The following is an 18,848-nucleotide window of genomic DNA, read 5'->3' on the forward strand; positions in this document are numbered from 1 at the left end:
AAAGTGGATTCCTGCAGTACAATACAATTAATTAATTCAGCAACATAGATAGTACAAAGTTAAAAATAGGATCCTTAAGAATCTAATAATTAATGCGTGTGAGAAAAAAATTGCATTCTGTAAACACCAGAAGTACTATCTAAGCTGCTCATGGATTGACATTCGCAGCGCACAAGAATGTCAAACATTTTACGTAACAAAACATCCTGATAGACACCAGATAGTTGTCAGAAGAAGTTTATTTTTTTATTTACATAAGAGCTTCAGCGAAGTGATCTTCAACTATATGACTTCAATTTTAAACGGATCATGGATACAATCGGATACGCCATTGTCGCCATAGGCCGTGTTCTTAAAACTAGTCTCATTTTTGAGTGACACGTCTTAATCGTAATAAATTTTTTGACTCGCACTCATGAAGAATTTTTGGTTTAATCGAATTCTGAAAGTCGAGACCATCGCAGATATTTTGTATGTAAATAGAGTTTTTTAAGAGAACGGTTTGTTATTCCGGAGAGACAGTGGCTAAAGAGTTTATGAACTTGCGAGGTCACACGTCACACAATAAGTGATGTCATTTAAATACGTCGGTCCATTTCATATATGCAAATAAATGTTGCAAAAATTACAAAGATATGACGCCAAGTATTTCGTAGACTGTGAGAGTTAAGACTGCTTATTTCTATAATTTATGACCCCTGTGAATTATATTCTCGGTTGGAAGTCTCGGTGTGGCAAGAAATAAATTCTCTTAGTAAAACTTTTATAATGAAAGCAAAATAGTGAAGCCAGAGTCATATCTTGCCAATCTTGCATGCGTAGTGTTATTCTTAACAACAAAATGTGTATATGTATTCGTCCCACATGTGGAAAGTAGAATGCTGCGAATTTTATAAAAAGTAGACCTTTATCCAACTTTACCATGATGATATTTTATTCGCAGAAACGAGAGAATTTGTGTTGATTCAAACTAAAAGAGAGTCATGCTTCCCAAAAACAAGTAACCTACAGTATATGTGTCAGTACATATGCACATAAATATTATACGAGCTATCCGATTTCTAGAAACTTCTGTTCTGTGTAACTGTTGATTTTATCCTTGAAATTGGACGGCGGCCACAATTAATTGACATTTAGAAATTTTGTAGAAATAGTTCACAAAAGCAACGCGACACCAGTGATGTCAATGATCGTGGGTGACAATATACTCTCTGAGAAGCTCGGGTGCCATTCACTAGTTGCATATTTACATGTTTGCCACTATATTTAGGCAGAGGTTCTCAGTATAAATACTTGGTATGCTTATCCATTATATGGCTTATGATCGTCATCGTCGCTACGTACAATGTATGACGATAGCATCACACACTTTCTTAATTTCGAAGAGTAAATTCTCCAGAGAAATACTTTGCATACGTCTCAAGTAAAATAAGAAATAGGCAATGAGATCGGGCTGAAATGAGATTCACTCCAAGTGAAGAATTAAAATTAGGTGTGGAGAAGAGGGAACGGATGTAGAAGGATCCAATTTTTGCAGATATGGTTGGTTGAGCAGGGTATAAAATTGGACGACCAAATACATATGTACACACGACTAGAGGAAGGAAGAGAGAGAGACGAGTTAAATTACTTGTTGATTGCATTAAGGAATGTGACATCTTCTTCTGCTGCCTTCGAATCCAATCCAAAAACACCCGTTCTGTGAGGACGCAAGGTATTGAATGAATTTGAGTTGACACATTCGGATGCTGCTGTTGTGGACTCTTTTATAATACGAGTGGCAGAAGCGGAGGAGTGCCATGTTAAATTCACATTCGCAAAAAGAAACTTGTTCAGAATTCCAATCTTGGCACTTTGTTAGATTCATTCCCCCTCAGTAGCAGCAGCAGCTGCCTAAATATAAAGGATCTCAAGGAACTGTCAAACTTGTAGGTGGTGGGAGAGGCATTATTTGTATGTGAGAACATAACAAAGGGTTCATGAACAGAAAAATATAGACTGCTTTCGTTTACAAGTACAGATTACGTAGATGGGTGGCAATGGTGGAAATATAGACATTTCTACATTGCCCCACGGCACGTCAATCCTAAAAAATTGCATTACATGGTTTCATTAATGAGCGTTGAATGTTGAAATTTCAACATTAAAAACGACAAATTGTACCATTTATCCCAATTATATTGCACATTCTAAATTGTATTCCGACCAAATAAAACTAAACTAACTTCACTACTAAATGACCCGAAGCTGTAATCCATGCAATACATACATATCACGTGCTGAAAGAGTGAAAGCAATTTGCTTTTAGCAAGAGAATTTCATAACCAATACATTTATGCAGGAAAATAGTTTCAGGAAAAGTTTTACAAATTTCTCAATTGGACGAAAAAAGATTACAACAGAAAATCTTTTATGTAGGAACAATTTAATAGAGTCAAGTTCGTCATAAAACTTCAACTTGTTTTACTTACTAACTCTTTTCAATTTCTACGCAGAAATGCGACGTGTCTATTTATGCATCGAGATATATCGGCCAAATGTATGTAACAAGTCATAAAAATTTCCAATGCTGCTTACAAAACAATTAAGCATTGGTAAACAGCAGTATACATTCTTATATTGCATATTGTTAAAAAATAGAAACACTAAATAGAGAATGCGGAGCATAAAACGTAAATGAAAAGTAGGGCAAACTGTTTTGTGCAATTTATAAAAATCCATGGTACAAACACAAAGAGGGTTTTAACGACTAACTGAAATATTTAATAGTACCGGTATTGTCGTTAAAGGTTGTTAAAGAAAAATGCAAACTGGTCGTGAATTTGTTGGAAATATTAATCCTTGGTCAAATGTTTTGAAACTAAATCATATTTCAAAGCAACTAGTCTACTACTCATATATATTATGTGTTTGTAATTAATGATCGTACTTTACGCAGTTATACAATTCAAATAAGTGAGTCTGTTATTTCTATGCGAGTTACTACAGTTGTCAGCTTTCTTGACTTTTTAATCTGAAAAATGCGTATATATGATATCGGTCCAGTGGTTGACCAGTGTGCGTCATTTAAATGGATACCGATGACACTTTTGCACTATCAGGAGTTTCGATAAGGGTAACCTACACTGGTTTACGAAATTAAATATGTAGGAAGTGAAAAGTCTGCACTGTAGATTTTGTAACAATGGAATGTAAATCGGCAGATATATGCAAATATACATATTACCAGTGAATATTCATGAATGAATGCAAAAAGTGAGTGATGACGATGCTTACGATCGATTTCAATTTAATCGGATGTTGAGATTTACTGATAAAGAATAATATGCAATACATACTGATATGTAATATCAGTCACGGCGTAATTTACGGGTACAAAAATACTCGTCAAAGCTGTACGACATTTTCAATTCACAAGTGTTCATTTCTGCATGTTGCCGTCCTATCTCTGGTCAAAATTTTTATGGAAATTATTATTTGCTTGGCTGTATGAGCTCTTAAAAGGGTTCTAGGACGAGTAACTATATCCAGGGTGAAGAAAATTTCAAATCCTGAATGAAATAAAATACTTTCATTCTAATGTTAATGCTGGAAAAATATATTCTATTACCATTTTGAAAGTTAGTTTATAGGTATACCAAAAAAACTGAGGACAACCCTTCACCGACAGAATCACCGATCTTGATGCCCTTTGGATATGTTGTAGTCCTAGGTGAGTCTAGCAAAAGTGAAGAAGGATTTCATTCCATGGCCCCATTTGCGACCGCCACACCCACTCAAAGGTGCGAAAAACACGAAAAATACCCTGTTTTCGTTCATTCTAAAAATCACCAAAAATCCAATTTTGATCTGATTTTCATAATTTAAGCATTTTTGTGATCTTAGATAGTTTCTTTATCATATCCAATAGCAAACTCGATTTTTTTGAAATTTTGATTTTTTCGAAGGCATACCCCTGATCAGGAAATTTTCGAAAATATTCAAAAAATTAAAAAAATTGAGTTTGCTATTGAATATGATAAAGCAAGTATCTAAGATCACAAAAACGCTTAAATTATGAAAATCCGATCAAAATTGGATTTTTGGTGATTTTTTGAATGAACGAAGACAGGGTATTTTTGGTGTTTTCGCACCTTTGAGTGGGTGTGGCGGTCGCAAATGGGGCCATGGAATGAAATCCTTCTTCACTTTTGCTAGACTCACCTAGGACTACAACATATCCAAAGGGCATCAAGATCGGTGATTCTGTCGGTGAAGGGTTGTCCTCCTGAGTTTCAACGCAGCTTTTAATATTAACATAAATCGGGCGTAGTACAGCTTTGTACCCTACTAAATAAAATGACAGGTGCAAATTGGTTCTGGAAATGAGTTTATGCAGTCTGAATATATATTATGCATGTATGTAGTGTGTAAACATGCGAAGTATTTAAACTCGTATTTATGTGGTACGCAACTTGTCAGAAATATTTTTGCATGCTAAGTTAAACTTCTATAACAAGCAGACCTTCATCAATCCCACAAATTTTAGTTTCGTGTAATTTAAATTACTATTCAATAACATTGGCAATAATATTTACGTTTGATTTTATTTTGGCAATAATATATTTTCAACGTTGTGGTACAAAAATTGACGAGCTATTTCTATCCTGACCTTATTTAGTTCTCAGTCAGTGAGACCTTGTCACACTTTATAAACATTCGTTTTGTTGTAATCACAAATTGTACCGTGTTTCAACTCTTGTTGTCTGTAATTTGATAAAAATGATTCGACATGATGCAAAATGACATTATTCTCTGAATTATTATCATCGTCGATTCTACTGATGGTAGCCGCCCTTCCAAAATGAAATAAATGTTCTGATACTCGGAAGGATGAGAAGAACATCGCTCCGAGAATTAAATTAGAATTAAACGTGGTTGTTTCTGCTACCGAACTGCTACTTCTATGACTCAATGCATCCACGCCATGCAAATATACGTACGTAAATATGTACGTGTGTTATTTCTAATCTTTAACATTGCATTTAAACAAGCGAGTAAAGTACGCCGAACGTGATCACAAGATTTGCACTAGTTGATAAACCATATTATTTCAATCATAAACGTTTGAGGTGTTTTTTATTTTGGTGCTCCATGAATATCATCATCATCGCATATTGTGAAATATGCATGTAGTGAGTATTGATTTTGGCCATGGGATAAATAAATACCTTCTTTGATTGTGTTATGTGCGTAATTTTTAGTACATAAGTCGTAATATTTTTTTTGTTTCAGGGGTTGACATTCAACAAACAAGACTCCGCGGATGGAATTAATATCAGTATACCAGGTAACCCACCAATACATTCTTTTTGCATAATTTTGCTATTACTATGTTCAAGTCGTGTAAACTACAGTAGTTTTCATGTTAGTGAGTTAGCTAAAAATGCTACGTATGCATATTACCAATTGAGTCTCTCTATCAAATAAAATGAGAGAAAAAAAGGAAACGAGAAAAACGCGATATTTAAGACATTTTCTCAGATAGAGAGCACGGAAATATAAAATAACAGATATAAAATAACAGGATTTGTTTTTTTTTTTGTTTCTGGAGCGAGCTGCGAATGCACTTGAATTCTGTCAAAAACGAATTACATTACAATGCACAAATCCTTGTTATCAAAAGTCAAACTTTGCCTGTTTTGGACCTGAAGGTCATTTTACACGTATCAAACCTCGTTATTAGACATTTGTTCATGTCTTGGGGCTACGGAACAAACTTCATATTGTTATTGTAGCTGAGCTCGTTAGGATTGTTTTGTATTACCGCAATTGTTGATAAATATCCTTCTGAAAGGAAATCTGCTGCATCCAATTTCATAACTCATAATTGCCTTTGCAATGTCATGTCCCTTCATTGAGATTGAACTTGGAACGAGGTGCGAATAAGTCGATTGGTCGTTTCTTGCGCTTTTGGTGGTGGACGTGTGGTTGTTATAAATTTGCATTGATATGAGGATGTGACTTTGATATTATTTAAGGCGTCATAGACCCGTGTAACGGCAGAGCTTAATGTCCTTATTAATCAGAATAATGTTATATTCCATGCGATTGGATGCCCAGTGACTACACTAACTTCTTAAGTGCGGTGGAAGTTTATTATTTGTTGGCCTCCTCAGCATTCCATCAAGGCAAGCAACATAATAGGCTCTAGTGCTCATATGTATAAACAGTAAACACAATTACGTGATTAAGATAGGTATCATATAAACATCTTCTTTGCTTTGAAATATTTTTCAGAATTGTTTTTACATGATTCCGCCGTTCCTGCATCCTTAAAAAAATGTCATTATTGTATCTGACGAGTAAATACAGCTTATATACGGATACAATGTATCTATATTAAAAGAATCACAGTGCCTTTGTTTTCGAAACACAACTTTGGTTTTGCAAACAACGACATCAAAATGTTGCCTAATGATGTTGTATAAATCACATCAAACCAATAGTTATTGGAACCATTCCACCAATGTGTACAACTTTAACCTTTCCATTTCTCATCCGATCCAAGAACACAAAATAGAAACATTTTCCATCAGTTAATATGCCTCAGTTGGTTAGCGCGAGTAATAATAATGGGGTCGCACCATTATCCTGAACATAGTTGTGCATATGTATCGTCGTTGTCGTCAAAGTATGTACAATGGGCCCACCACTGCACTGCCATCAACTTTAGTGTAACTGCATAGCTTGGTTTTTTGGCTTGGCTGGTTCACTTGAAAGAAATGAGGTGTCAACTTTGGCATTCCACGCATTGAGGGCGACATAATAAGAGTATGATGTATCATCACAGTTGGAAAGATGAACAATAAATGACACGCTCTTTTTCGCAGTTGGGAAGGATCGCGGAAAAAATTGGTCGGCTTTCCATTTTGTTTGAACTGTTCAAAGCAATCCATTCCATCCGGAGAGGAGTGATGTAGTGTTATGCGACAGAAGCAGCTTCGTACCAATTCGTACATCCGCATGTGATAAAATTGTGAAACAATTTCAACTTTACTTTGAAAAGCCAAAGCCAAGTCAAGTGGACTGGAGATGATGATGGAGTATGCTTAAACGTCTAGTTGTATATTTTCATATGAATTGATTAGGACAAGAGCAGGAAGGAACATAATTCTCAACTTTTCCAGCAACGCTGAGAAATTGCAGACTACTACTTCATGTGCAATGAGTGATGAACACTAAGTGAAAGGCACACACAATATGGAGTCAAAGCAGACTTTAATTTTTTATAACAGTCCAGCCCATCCCAACTCAAGTTGTGAGATGATAGAAATATTGTTAGACATTGAAGCGAAAAACAAAGAGTACTTAAGACAAGTTTATTCCAACTCGAACATCATAAAAGCTGCCCAAGGGGTCTCTCTCGAGTCAGCCGACTGAGTAGTTTTTGTTTGTCAATTTAAGTTTATTACAACAAAGATATTTCATATGACATTAGTCAAGGTGCATTTCCGAGAGAGAGAGAAAGGAAAAATATGTATAAAGAAAGGGTAGACCCGTTTCAAGAGGACGAGGAAAGCTACTTCAAAGTGAGGAAGAAAAGAGAAAGCTGACAGAAAAGATGAATATTACCCGCTAAGTATAATATTTATGTTGATCTTAAGGATTTCCTTTAGAGTAGTGGTGATGATGGTGGTACTTCAAAAAAGACTGCCCCAGTTACGTTGAACTATTCAAGTTGACCTGTATACCCTAGAAAAGTATGAACATCCGTGCATACATATATACGCACGTATACATGTACGAAATGGAAAAGAAAGTGGTTGATTGCCCAACACGTCACGTCTTGCTCATGTTTTATTTTATGCCGGGAGAAGATCCAGAAGCTTTAGGATGACAGTGACAATATTTTATGCCGTAATGTTTCTGACTTCATTCCAATTTGCTTTTAAGTAGCTCACACAAAGCAGAAGGGGACACGACGGGAGTCATTGTCACATGTAATCAGGTTTAACCTGAATATGTATATATGTAGATATCCATACAATTCCATCACCTTGTAACTTATGCGACCAACCAAGCGACTCTACATATTTACATGCAAACCGATTACAGATATTATCGTCTTTGGGTGGTTTGGTGGGTTTTTCAATAATGTTTGTTCGAGACTTTTAACGAGGAAAATGTACAAAATATTTAAACAAGTGAGAAAGGGAAAGAATATCAAGTCTTCTCTGCTACCTATGCATTTGGCACAGCGAGGAAGAAGGAGAACCACTATTTCCTGCCTTGCTCAATAAATTAAAAGACCTGCTGCTGGGGCAAGGGTGGCTGGCTGACGGGTTGGTTTGTGTCACCTTCTTTTTATAGGTTTGTTCAGAACGGGGTTGTGTAAAGTTGGCGAAATACTTTGGATTTGTCGGGATTGGAGAAGAAAGTAAGACAATAGATTTTGAGAATGTGAGACTCTGCTCAGAAATTAATTACAAACGCTTCACTTCCCACAATCAAATCCAATCCTACCTTCCACCATCAAAACCCGTGCTGTGGAGATGGTGGCACTTTTACCAGAGTTCATGGAGTCGTAAAATTGGACATCCTCGACTTGTACAACTCGCTTCGTGACTCTTGGACTTCTTTCTCTCATCTATTTGTCTTTGATCTTTCCTTCTTTACGCCTTTAGTGGATTTAGTTGGAAATTTAATGCTATACACGGCCAACTTTCCCTGCCCCGGTTCATCCCTCTCTGGTTGTCCTCCTCTTCTGCTTGCTATATAAATATATGTACACTTCTCAAAGTCCTCAATCTCCACTTGGGAAGAGAGAGAACGAGGAGGAGGTTCGTCACGTTTGATGGCATGCTTCATCCTGCTCATAAAAATCAAATAAATGGGCACAAGTCCTTCTCAACAGGAAAAAGGACCAAGGAATGGTTGGACACTTATGTTCCCTTCTTCTTCTTATTAGAACTATCATAAATAAAAGAACATTTTTTAAAAGAAGCAAAACCGTATTGCAACAACTGTCGTTTTAGTCAATTTAAATCCAGACACCTCTTTACTCTTCTCAAACATCAACAATTTGAGCAACTTAAATGAGATTTGGAATTTATATTTAATTTGAATATTTGTTTTTTTCCTCTTTGTGTACAACGAAAAAGTTTAAATTTGAAAAATTCTTCCTCGTTCTTTGTGTTCCCGTCTTTCTTGTTTCTCCACTCCACTTACTTGCTGTTTGAAGCAAGTCAAAAGAAAATATGTACGCCACTTTATTGCACAACTTTCAATTTGCAGTGGTCTCCTATCCAACTCTCGTCATTCCATATTCCTCCCAAGCAGACAAATACATATAAAAAGGAAACTAATCCAAACCAGGATGGCCTCTTCAAAGGCAAAACAAAGAGAAGCAGTTTACTTACACAGACAATTTTAATTCCTTCGTTGTCTTAGTTTGAAGTGGTATTCACAAAATATTTAAGCGCCTGGATAATTTTACTGGAAATGAGAACATGCTCATTATCAAAATTCTGAATGTTTCTACGAGTTAGAGAGAGGATGCCTACGATTTTGAGGGGATTACAATTTGACTTGAACAAATTATCGGAATAACCTTTCCAAAGGGAGGAAGGAAGGAGGAAGGAAGCTGATTTATTGACACACGTTTGTTGATAGTCCTGTTTCACACTCGCACCGAAGTAACATCTAACTACATTGATAATTTTAATCATATTAACTTTCAACATGGCCCTTTAGATTGGTTTGTGTAGTCAGCGAAAGGCTCAAATTAGCTTCAAGTTCAATATTATGTGTGAGTCTGGAATTGAATCAACACGGCGCTTGCTTCTGCTCCTACGTACGATTTAAGAGATTTTATCATCCCTACTTCAACATGTAGTGAATGAATATCGCATATGCACATAAAACAGAAATAAACAGCGTGGTGTTTCTTGATACCGTACTTTGAAGCCAGACGAGCTCGGCCGTGTGTATGCCGGGTTGATGAGTAATCCATGTCACAGTCATTAATTATCCTTGTGTGCAAACGTGTCTAACTTGGTGAGTAGTATTGAGCAAATATGAGGAGACAGCCAACCGTGCATTTTCTCTCAGGGCTTTCACCAAACCAACACACCCATGATTCCTAGAACATGAAGTTGGTGGGAACATTCGCGAAAATTCCCAGTTTCAAATGACATCGCCATAATTTGATACTGAAATTGTAGGATTCAGATTGCGTTGCTATCTGCGGCAAAGTACACTTTGAATTACACAGGTAAACTTCGTCTCTCTCTCTCTCGATAATGCTGGTCCAATAATTTTCCATAACTCTTCCAAGTGTAGTCGATTTCTTTTAATGGATTTAATACACACAGATATTCATTGAACTGGAGGAATGATAAGTATGCGTGTCAGACCATAAGTTGAATTTCAGTTTCTTGTTGATACAGATACTACATAAGTTTATATTCATTTAATTCAACGAGTCTATATCAGTCTGGGATTTAAACTAAATACCTTGGGAAATTGAGTAGGAAGGGAAGGAGACTTAGTTGTTGGCCACTATTATTTGGTACTTTGAATTACAAGATCCGACAGACTACAACCGCCTTATCCACACGATAAGAAATGTAGCTCTGTTAGATAGATAGCTCAACTTGCCTCAACTTGGTGCGGTGCACGGGCCTTTCCACACTTAGCACCAGAGCACGTCCACACAGAAAAGTGTGCATCATATTACAATACAACAAATGATCTGAACGAAAATCATTCATTTTATGGGTTATAATTTAATCAAAATAGCGGAAATAAGTTTTCAATTTTTTCACGGCGGTCTCGAAAAACAAAAACGTTGTCAATTTTTGAAATTTGGTATAGAAATTATGGTAAAATTGCAGTATAGCGGCCTAGCTCGGATTTGACTGAAATTTTTTGTGTGAATACCCTAAGGTCCCATATGCATAAAAATACCTTTTTTCGCGGCGGTTTCAAAAAATAAAATTTCTAAAAATTTTTGAAATTTTGTATAAAAATAATTTTTCTCTTAGATTTTCATGAAAATGGCTTTTGAAAAAGGAGCGCTAGCTAGTAGTGCTACCTAGGAGAGCTATCTGGGAGAGCTAGCTAGTAGTGCTACCTAGGAGAGCTAGCTAGTAGTGCTACCTACCTAGGAGAGCTATCTGGGAGAGCTAGCTAGTAGTGGTACCTAGGAGAGCTAGCTAGGAGTGCTGGAAACTAGAAATCTCATCTTACCCCGAAAATCTGATTTTACCACAAAATATTCCTATCGTGTGGGAAACTGAGACAAAGTCTTGAAATTCTCTGGAACATCCAAGAAAAATTTGTATACAAAATTTCAATAATTTATAACTTTTTTACTATTGAATGTTTTTCAAAAAATCCTTCATATTCTTGTTCAGCATAGTTTAATTAGTCTATAAAATCATTTTCAGGAAAATCTGAGGCAAAAAATAATTTTTATACAAAATTTCGAAGCTTTCTAGAAATTTTAATTTTCGAGACCGCCGCAAAAAAAAGTATTTTCTTGCTCAGGGGACCATAATAGGTATTTACACAAAAATTATCAGCCAAATCCGAGCTAGTCCACTGAAATAAATCCGAGCTAGGCCGTAATAATGTAATTTTACCAAAAATAATTTACAAAATTCACTCCCCAATCACTACAGAAGAGAATAAGAACCAGTTCAAAATAATAAATTAAAGAAGGAAGGTTGAAGTTTATTAATTATTTGGAACATTTGTTATAATTTATAATTAATTCTCCAGTATAATTATTCGACTTGAGTAAACAAGAGGAGAGAAAAACAGAACGAGAGTGGGCATGGATGAGTGTTCAAAAGTTGTTTTCCCACGTCCAAAAAGCATCCTCGCGAAAGAAACAGTCTATTCCAAGATATATTTTGTCGTATGCGCCGTATCGTTAATACATACGTATGTATTTTCATGTATGCATTCGTTGACTAAGCTTCGTTAGCTGTATAATGAGTCTCATGGTTGACATCAGTCACCTCACAAGTGAGATCAAACAAGTAAATGTATCAACTATTGCTTCTTTGATTCTACGGAGGAAATCAGCGTTTTCTCTCCATAACAGTATATGAACATTGAATTTTGTCTCGTTCACACACACATGCCAAAACCTTAAATAAGTAAATTGCATTTCAATTGATGAGGTTTAAGTTCAGCCATTCATCCGACTGTACATAAATGCCTGCAAAATGTTTAAACAACAAAACCACACTGCCGCTGCTATTAACATTGTGATTAAACGAAGTGAAACAACTTGTTCTAAAAGGCACTAACATGGCCCAAATTCATTATTTTAGTCATTTAGACAGAAATCGGATATATATACATCTACATAAATACGTTACATACAGAGTTAGTTAAATCGCATAATGTACAAATACACATATGTGTACATGCATACGGAAATGAAAATTATTTCGAATCAAAACTTCTCAAGAGAGCTGTAAACTATGGATGAGTTGAGTTGAGTAATTAAATCGTGCATTAAATAAATTGTTACATTGTACCCTTCAACTTTAGTCTTCCTAAATATGTACATATACATACATACACAAGTACGTATGTACATAGTACAAATATTGTGTTTTCCTGTCATCCCCTGCGAGGACGTATCGAGTAGTATAAACATGGTCTACAACAACTGAAGTCATTTAGCAAAGTAGTTTGTTATGAAATTGTTGCTATACAATTTCCGTACACAATTTCAATATATTGAACCATCATCAATTCACCTTCGTCATCATCAACATGGGAGAAAACCGCATTTGTTGGATGACTGATAGAAAATTGAGGTCTTCAACCTCCCCTTAACCGGGTTTATCAACAATTGGGCTATCCGTGCATGAATTATCTGCTATAAATACGTACATATGAACGTATACACCGTTATTTTAAATATAATATTATTTATTCCGGATTTTCCTATAAATAACGGATGGACGAGATTGCATCGACGTCATTCAAATTTTTATGGAGCACATACACATATAATAGGGTGTCCCAACTTTGTAAAAAAAATCGCTTTTTCCGCTCACGATTTTTTCGCTCTTTTTGTAAACCGCACTGCGCATGCGATTCCGATCTTTTTTCCGCTTTTTCTGCTCAAAAATAAAATCTACTTTAAGATGATTTTTTCGCTCTTTTTACTACTTTGAGTGAAAAATCAGTCTCTCAGAGACATGTTTAAGGGGACATCGCCCGATTTTGATGCCCTATGGAATATATTGCAATATCAGGTGAGTGTATGAAAAGTGAGGGAGGATTTTATTCCATTGCCCCACCTGCGCCCGCCACACCCCCTGAAAAGCATTGCAACCACTAAAACTACCGCATTCAAACCTTTGCCAAAAATCCTATTTTCATCCCATTTTGGTAATTTTTGGATTTACATGATCTTAGATAGTTGTTTTATCATATCCAACATGAAGCAAATTTAAATTTTAAAAGAAACTCCAAAGTTTCTTGACCACCCATTCTCTGCTCCTGAGTATTCAAGCGATAAAAAATCGGGACAGTCAAGTATTGAGCGAAAAAAGCGGATTTCAGATTTTTTAGCTTTTCGCTTTTTCAGATCTTTTTTACAAACTTGGGAGACCCTAATATACATACATCAGACATATTATTAATATTCTCGGGATGCATTGATGTGTAAAATTAGTAGCAACTCTTCACTCGTTTTACGGGAAAAGGAAGATGACTCAGTCTAATTTGATATTTATATATTCATACAAATGTAACGGGATCATGCTAATTTTGCAGATAATTTTTTATATTTGTCGTGACATATACTCATGCCAAGACAACTCAAACCCTCGGCAGATTTCAGATTTCAATGGAAAGTGATAAAATGAACCTTCAAAGTGAACGAGAAGTCGTAACTTATATTGGACTGATACATAATGACTTATTCATTATAGGTATGTATGTACTCGCAGTCAGTTAGCATAATTTTCAATTACTGCAATTGACAACCATTCGGTTGAATGCTAAATTGCTAATTTTTCTGAGACTGGGCGAAAGTATAATTTTCTTCTTTTAATCTAAAATTGGGAATACTTCATATTAAATTGCTTTCCGCACAGAATCTTTCGAATAATAGAAATTAATGTAACAAGTTTTGAATGGGTTTCATGGATCACATTTTTAAAGTTGTCTGTTCTAAGCTTTCGACTACAAACTGCTATCTTCTTCAGGGAGCCATAATTTAATAGAAATGGAATTAATTTTAATTTATTTAATGGAAATTAAATTCTTGACAAATTGAACTTTTAATAAATTGAATAATTCAATTGATTTATGACACATTTAACAGCACTTGCATTAGAATGCTCCATATTCGGGGCACTTTATCCCATTTACTTAACGTGACAAATCGTTCTTATCTCTTCACTGTAATCAACCAAGGACAACGTTTCATTAATAGTGACCATATTAAATATTAGCAAAGTGGCTTTAATACAGCTCCCGAGATTTCGTCTTTCGATATGATTTATATCCAGTAGCTACTATGTGCTAGTAAAGCACAAAATTTAAATTTCATGTACCCATCCAATCTTGAATATTTACACTCGTTGAATAATTTAATAAGCTGACACGATTCCAGAGATGAGGATGAATCATCGTATCCTGTACATGCATATACCTAGGTCTGTTAATTATAATGCCTTGTTTGTAATTTAAAAAAACTTGTAACAATCGCGTGTTTGCGACCTATTGCGCCGCATACATACATTAAGTTTATATTGTGAAATCTGTCGTGATATTGTTTGATTTTAAAACTTGTAATTGTAAAAATAAAGTTACTAAAGTTTACTAAGGAGGGAAACTTCGATTCTTTCCAATAGCAGATTTTGATGCCCTGTGGAAATGTTGTAGTATCCCAAGAGTGTACGAAAACCCAGGAGGGTTTTGAGTTCATGGTCATATTTGTGCCCACCACACCCACTCAAAAGGTCACAAACCATGAAAATCACCATCTTCAAACGCTCTCCAAAAATCCGAGCAAGATTGAATTTATGGCGAAGGTTTTAGTGAGTTAAGACAAGGATTGTTTCGTGCTTTTGACCTCTTTGAGTGGGTGTGGCGGGCGCAAATATGACCATGGAGTTGAACCCTCACGGTTTTCGTACACTCATGAGATACTTCGGTGATAGGCAAACAGTGAAGCTTTCCTCCAAAGTAAAAGTTGTCATCAGTCAATTATTTTGTATACTTATGCAGTTACAAAAGAGCAAGCATTAAAATAGAACGAAAAACATGTTAATCAATTTCTCGAACTTATTTTGCTCGTTAAATGACGTTACAAAATCCTTTGAAAATAAAAAAGACGTATCAGTTTGTGCCTCAACGACTCGGACGAGTACTATGTAAGTACATACGTAGTCGATGTGAAAACATCATTGCAAAGTTTAGTGAAGTGGCTCTTTTGAGTTGCGAAATCATTCGAGAACTGGAGCCATCCTTTTGAAAAAGAAAGTGCTGATTGCATCCAAACTTGCACAACATATAGGAACTCGTTTCATTTGCACTGCTTTGAGGACATCCAAATCAATTCTCGATCATGTCATACATTTTGACTCCTTCCCTTGCACTCTGTTCCGGATTACTTAATTTGCTTGTCAAAACCTATAACTCTCGAACAATACTATTTTTTTGAATTTTGCTTTTGGGAATTTGAGGTGTCTTCTCAGGGGGATAGCATCTCATGGGATTCCCCCTTCGTTTAGTAGATGAGTTATAGGGTATTAACGTTTACGGTTCTTCGAAATAGTACAAGAATACACAAGATTTTCAACCTGAAGTTTTCTTAGTCAGCCTAATGTTATAATCAAGTTTAAGCATACACCACACCATAACTAATTGAACAATTGAAATGAAACTTTCCATGAATGTTCATGTATGTCAAAGTTATTGAAGAGGATAGTTTATTTTCGAATCGGCGAGAATAGGTTTTAGCCAAGAAATTGAGTCCTTCGTACCAGCGTGCCTTTTGGTTCCGGGTCTTCTCCCACAAGTTTTGATCAATCCTTCAACATGCGTTTTTCACAGTTTGGTCTGGAATTCAAAACTCTTAACTAGATGGGATCCATTATCCCGAAAATTTTTCACTTCACGGATCCTATTTAAAAGACGATTTCAATCAACAAGATTGAAAGCAAAACTCAAATATCAGTCGAAACCTCATTAAGTTTGTCAGGAAATTAGTATTATTTAAACCGCTGAATTTCTTGTAAAAATGTACACAATTGTTGGTTGACGTGATCATGCATTAGGAAAATGAGTGAGGAGAAATGATGGAGATAGCAATGGTACGTGGTTGTATAGTTTCAATCCAATTTGACATTACATGTGCTCCCGAGTTCTTTCACTAATGAATTGCGACATGAAAAGCACGCCGTCAGCGATTTGATGATGGTGGGACCGAGGTTCTCTGGAGTTCTTTCTTTCTCCTACAACCCTGCTGAAACGCACTAAAGGGAACAAGAAGTTGGCTGGTAGCGGTGGGAGGCAATTTGTACCCTTCTCGGGAAACGATAGCATCAATTAAACCGGGACTAATAAAGTGGGATGAAATAGTCCATAACAAGTGGAAATAGGGAGAATTTCAAATGGGATGAGAGAGGATAATTGCACAGTCTAATGCCTCTGGTAGTTTTACAACCGTACTAACTCACTTCGATTACCAGCTCGGCCTGCTTGTTTTAAGATATTCGCTTCAAGGTACTTTCAGCCACAAAACTGTTTCGCCACAAGTTCTCCCGAATATCTTTTCCATTTCCAGCACAGGTCACAGTGTGGAACTCTATTTATATTTTCGGTATATGTGCATATGTACCAAATCTGCTATACTGTGTACATTGCTCACCAACTTGAGCTATCACAAACTCTCGTGCATTCATGTTTGATATGTTTATTGCAAAAATTACAGCTTATCCGTACTTGCAGCTTGCTTATATTATTCCATGCAATTATCCATGCAATAATAATAAATACTACTGGAGCATGAGCCAGTTTCTTTTGTGACAAAACCTCGCACCAATGTGCAAAGGTACTAATGAACCATGCATACATATTTATACTTGGAGGATTATCTGTTTCAATTTCAGTATGAAATGCGAATAAAAGAAAACAAGTAATTATCAATGACACAAATATTGAAACCATTCCACGTGTAATGTGAATGCACACATTCTTTAAGGAAATTGTACTGCTTGATGAGCAAGTGATTGAATTCTCTGCTTTCTTGTGGCGCAGGGACTGGCGTGATGGCGGAGGAGGCGAGGCAAGAGGACATATCAGAAGCCGAGTGGATCCTGCTGGACACGCTGGACTGTCGACCAAACCGGCCCCTGCACACCGGACCCTTCCTCACCGTCCAACGACGACGAAGGAGACGCAAATATGTTCGCACTTTCCTCTTCAAGGACCCAACGCTAATTGATGATTTGTCAGTGCACCAAACAAACTTAGTCCTGGATAGGATTAGTGAATGGGAATTCAACGCTTTTATTCTCGATACTTGTACCGGGGGTAAGCAAACGAAAGAGAAAGAATTACATCCATTAATACTTTATGAGCTGGGAAAACTCGACACTTTTTCCACACACTCTTCTGGTGAATGAGATAAAGATACCTTTGTGTAAGAGCATTTTTTGGTCGTGCACTACCGACATCAAAGACGCGAGAATTAAGATTTCTGCGCCTGCTAACACCAAAACTAATTTGGTTAGCTATTTAGTGTGTGGAAATGTTGGAAAGTTTCGAGATGTATGTATATATGTATGTGTAATTTTTAATTTTGCACCATTGCAGGCCGTCCACTGCCTAACTTATGTGTTCATCTATTCCAACTTTATGGACTGCTAGAGCACTTCAACTTGGACCCGGTCACTGTTTGGAAAGTCTTTTGTAAGTTATTATTTCTACATGTATCTTTCGTTGACAAGAGCAATGTCATCTGAGAATATTTTATGCTAATCTTATATAAAAATGAAATTTGAGTTATGCGTATTTTTAATATGTATAAGCAATCTTATGAATTCAATAGACTTGAAATGTCTGGTACTCGTAAAAGCTGGAAGCGAAAAATTTCTGACATTAGAGGCTGTTGTTTTTCATGCAGTTTTTTATTATGCCCCTGTAAAGCTCATTTTTGGAAAGCATATAATATTTGCAGACTTTTGAAGAAAGGCTTCAGATTTGTGTACACATGTTTACCAAAAGTATTGAAGATTTATTTGCAAAGCAACTCTCGAACATTATACTTAAAGAAGCTTTCTGTTACAATTTGGGTAAATAGGTTCTACCGTCGAGTACATGTCTTTCCTCATTTGCATGCATCTTATTTTTCTATTTATTTAATTTAATGACATTTTCGGTGGCACTCAGCCGCACTTTGCATTATGTTTCGAAATTACATTGAGCACTCTATAGATTTTACATACATATTAGTTCAGTTTCTGTGTGAAAAATGTACACTACGTAACGAGGACAAAGTGTACGCTGTCATGTTGTGTTACGATTTTTTGAACACTGATCAATATTAAGTATGTAATTCTCGTGCTTTCTCTTTGTGCTGGTAAATACCTGAGTAAGATTAGTAGTACATGTGTATATGTACATAAATGTTATTTATCACATTGTTTTTTATTTCGTAGCAATTATTGAAGATGGATATCACTGGAGAAATCCGTACCACAACGCTGTTCATGCCGCTGGTGGGTGATCGTTGATTACTTTCTAATTTCTGATTTTGTGGTGGTTATCTCAAAAAGACAACTCACTAAGTATCTGCATAGCCTACAAATTGTAAATATATA

At 36.0% G+C, this 18,848-nt stretch overlaps 1 protein-coding gene across 4 annotated transcripts in view; it reads left to right on the forward strand.

The window, feature by feature from the left end:
* Positions 1-18,848, forward strand: part of LOC110842028 — a 51,981-nt gene that overhangs the window by 23,181 nt on the left and 9,952 nt on the right. For all 4 annotated transcript variants that reach the window (XM_035846112.1, XM_022087734.2, XM_035846113.1 and 1 more), the window contains 4 exons: positions 5,275-5,329; positions 17,284-17,559; positions 17,842-17,937; positions 18,687-18,746. In XM_035846112.1, coding sequence (XP_035702005.1) covers positions 5,275-5,329; positions 17,284-17,559; positions 17,842-17,937; positions 18,687-18,746 — 487 coding nt within the window. The remainder of the gene's footprint in view (positions 1-5,274; positions 5,330-17,283; positions 17,560-17,841; positions 17,938-18,686; positions 18,747-18,848) is intronic.

The sequence above is a fragment of the Folsomia candida genome, unplaced genomic scaffold (genome assembly GCF_002217175.1).
Source record: "Folsomia candida strain VU population unplaced genomic scaffold, ASM221717v1 Fcan01_Sc001, whole genome shotgun sequence".
Classification (NCBI taxonomy): Eukaryota; Metazoa; Arthropoda; class Collembola; order Entomobryomorpha; family Isotomidae; genus Folsomia; species Folsomia candida.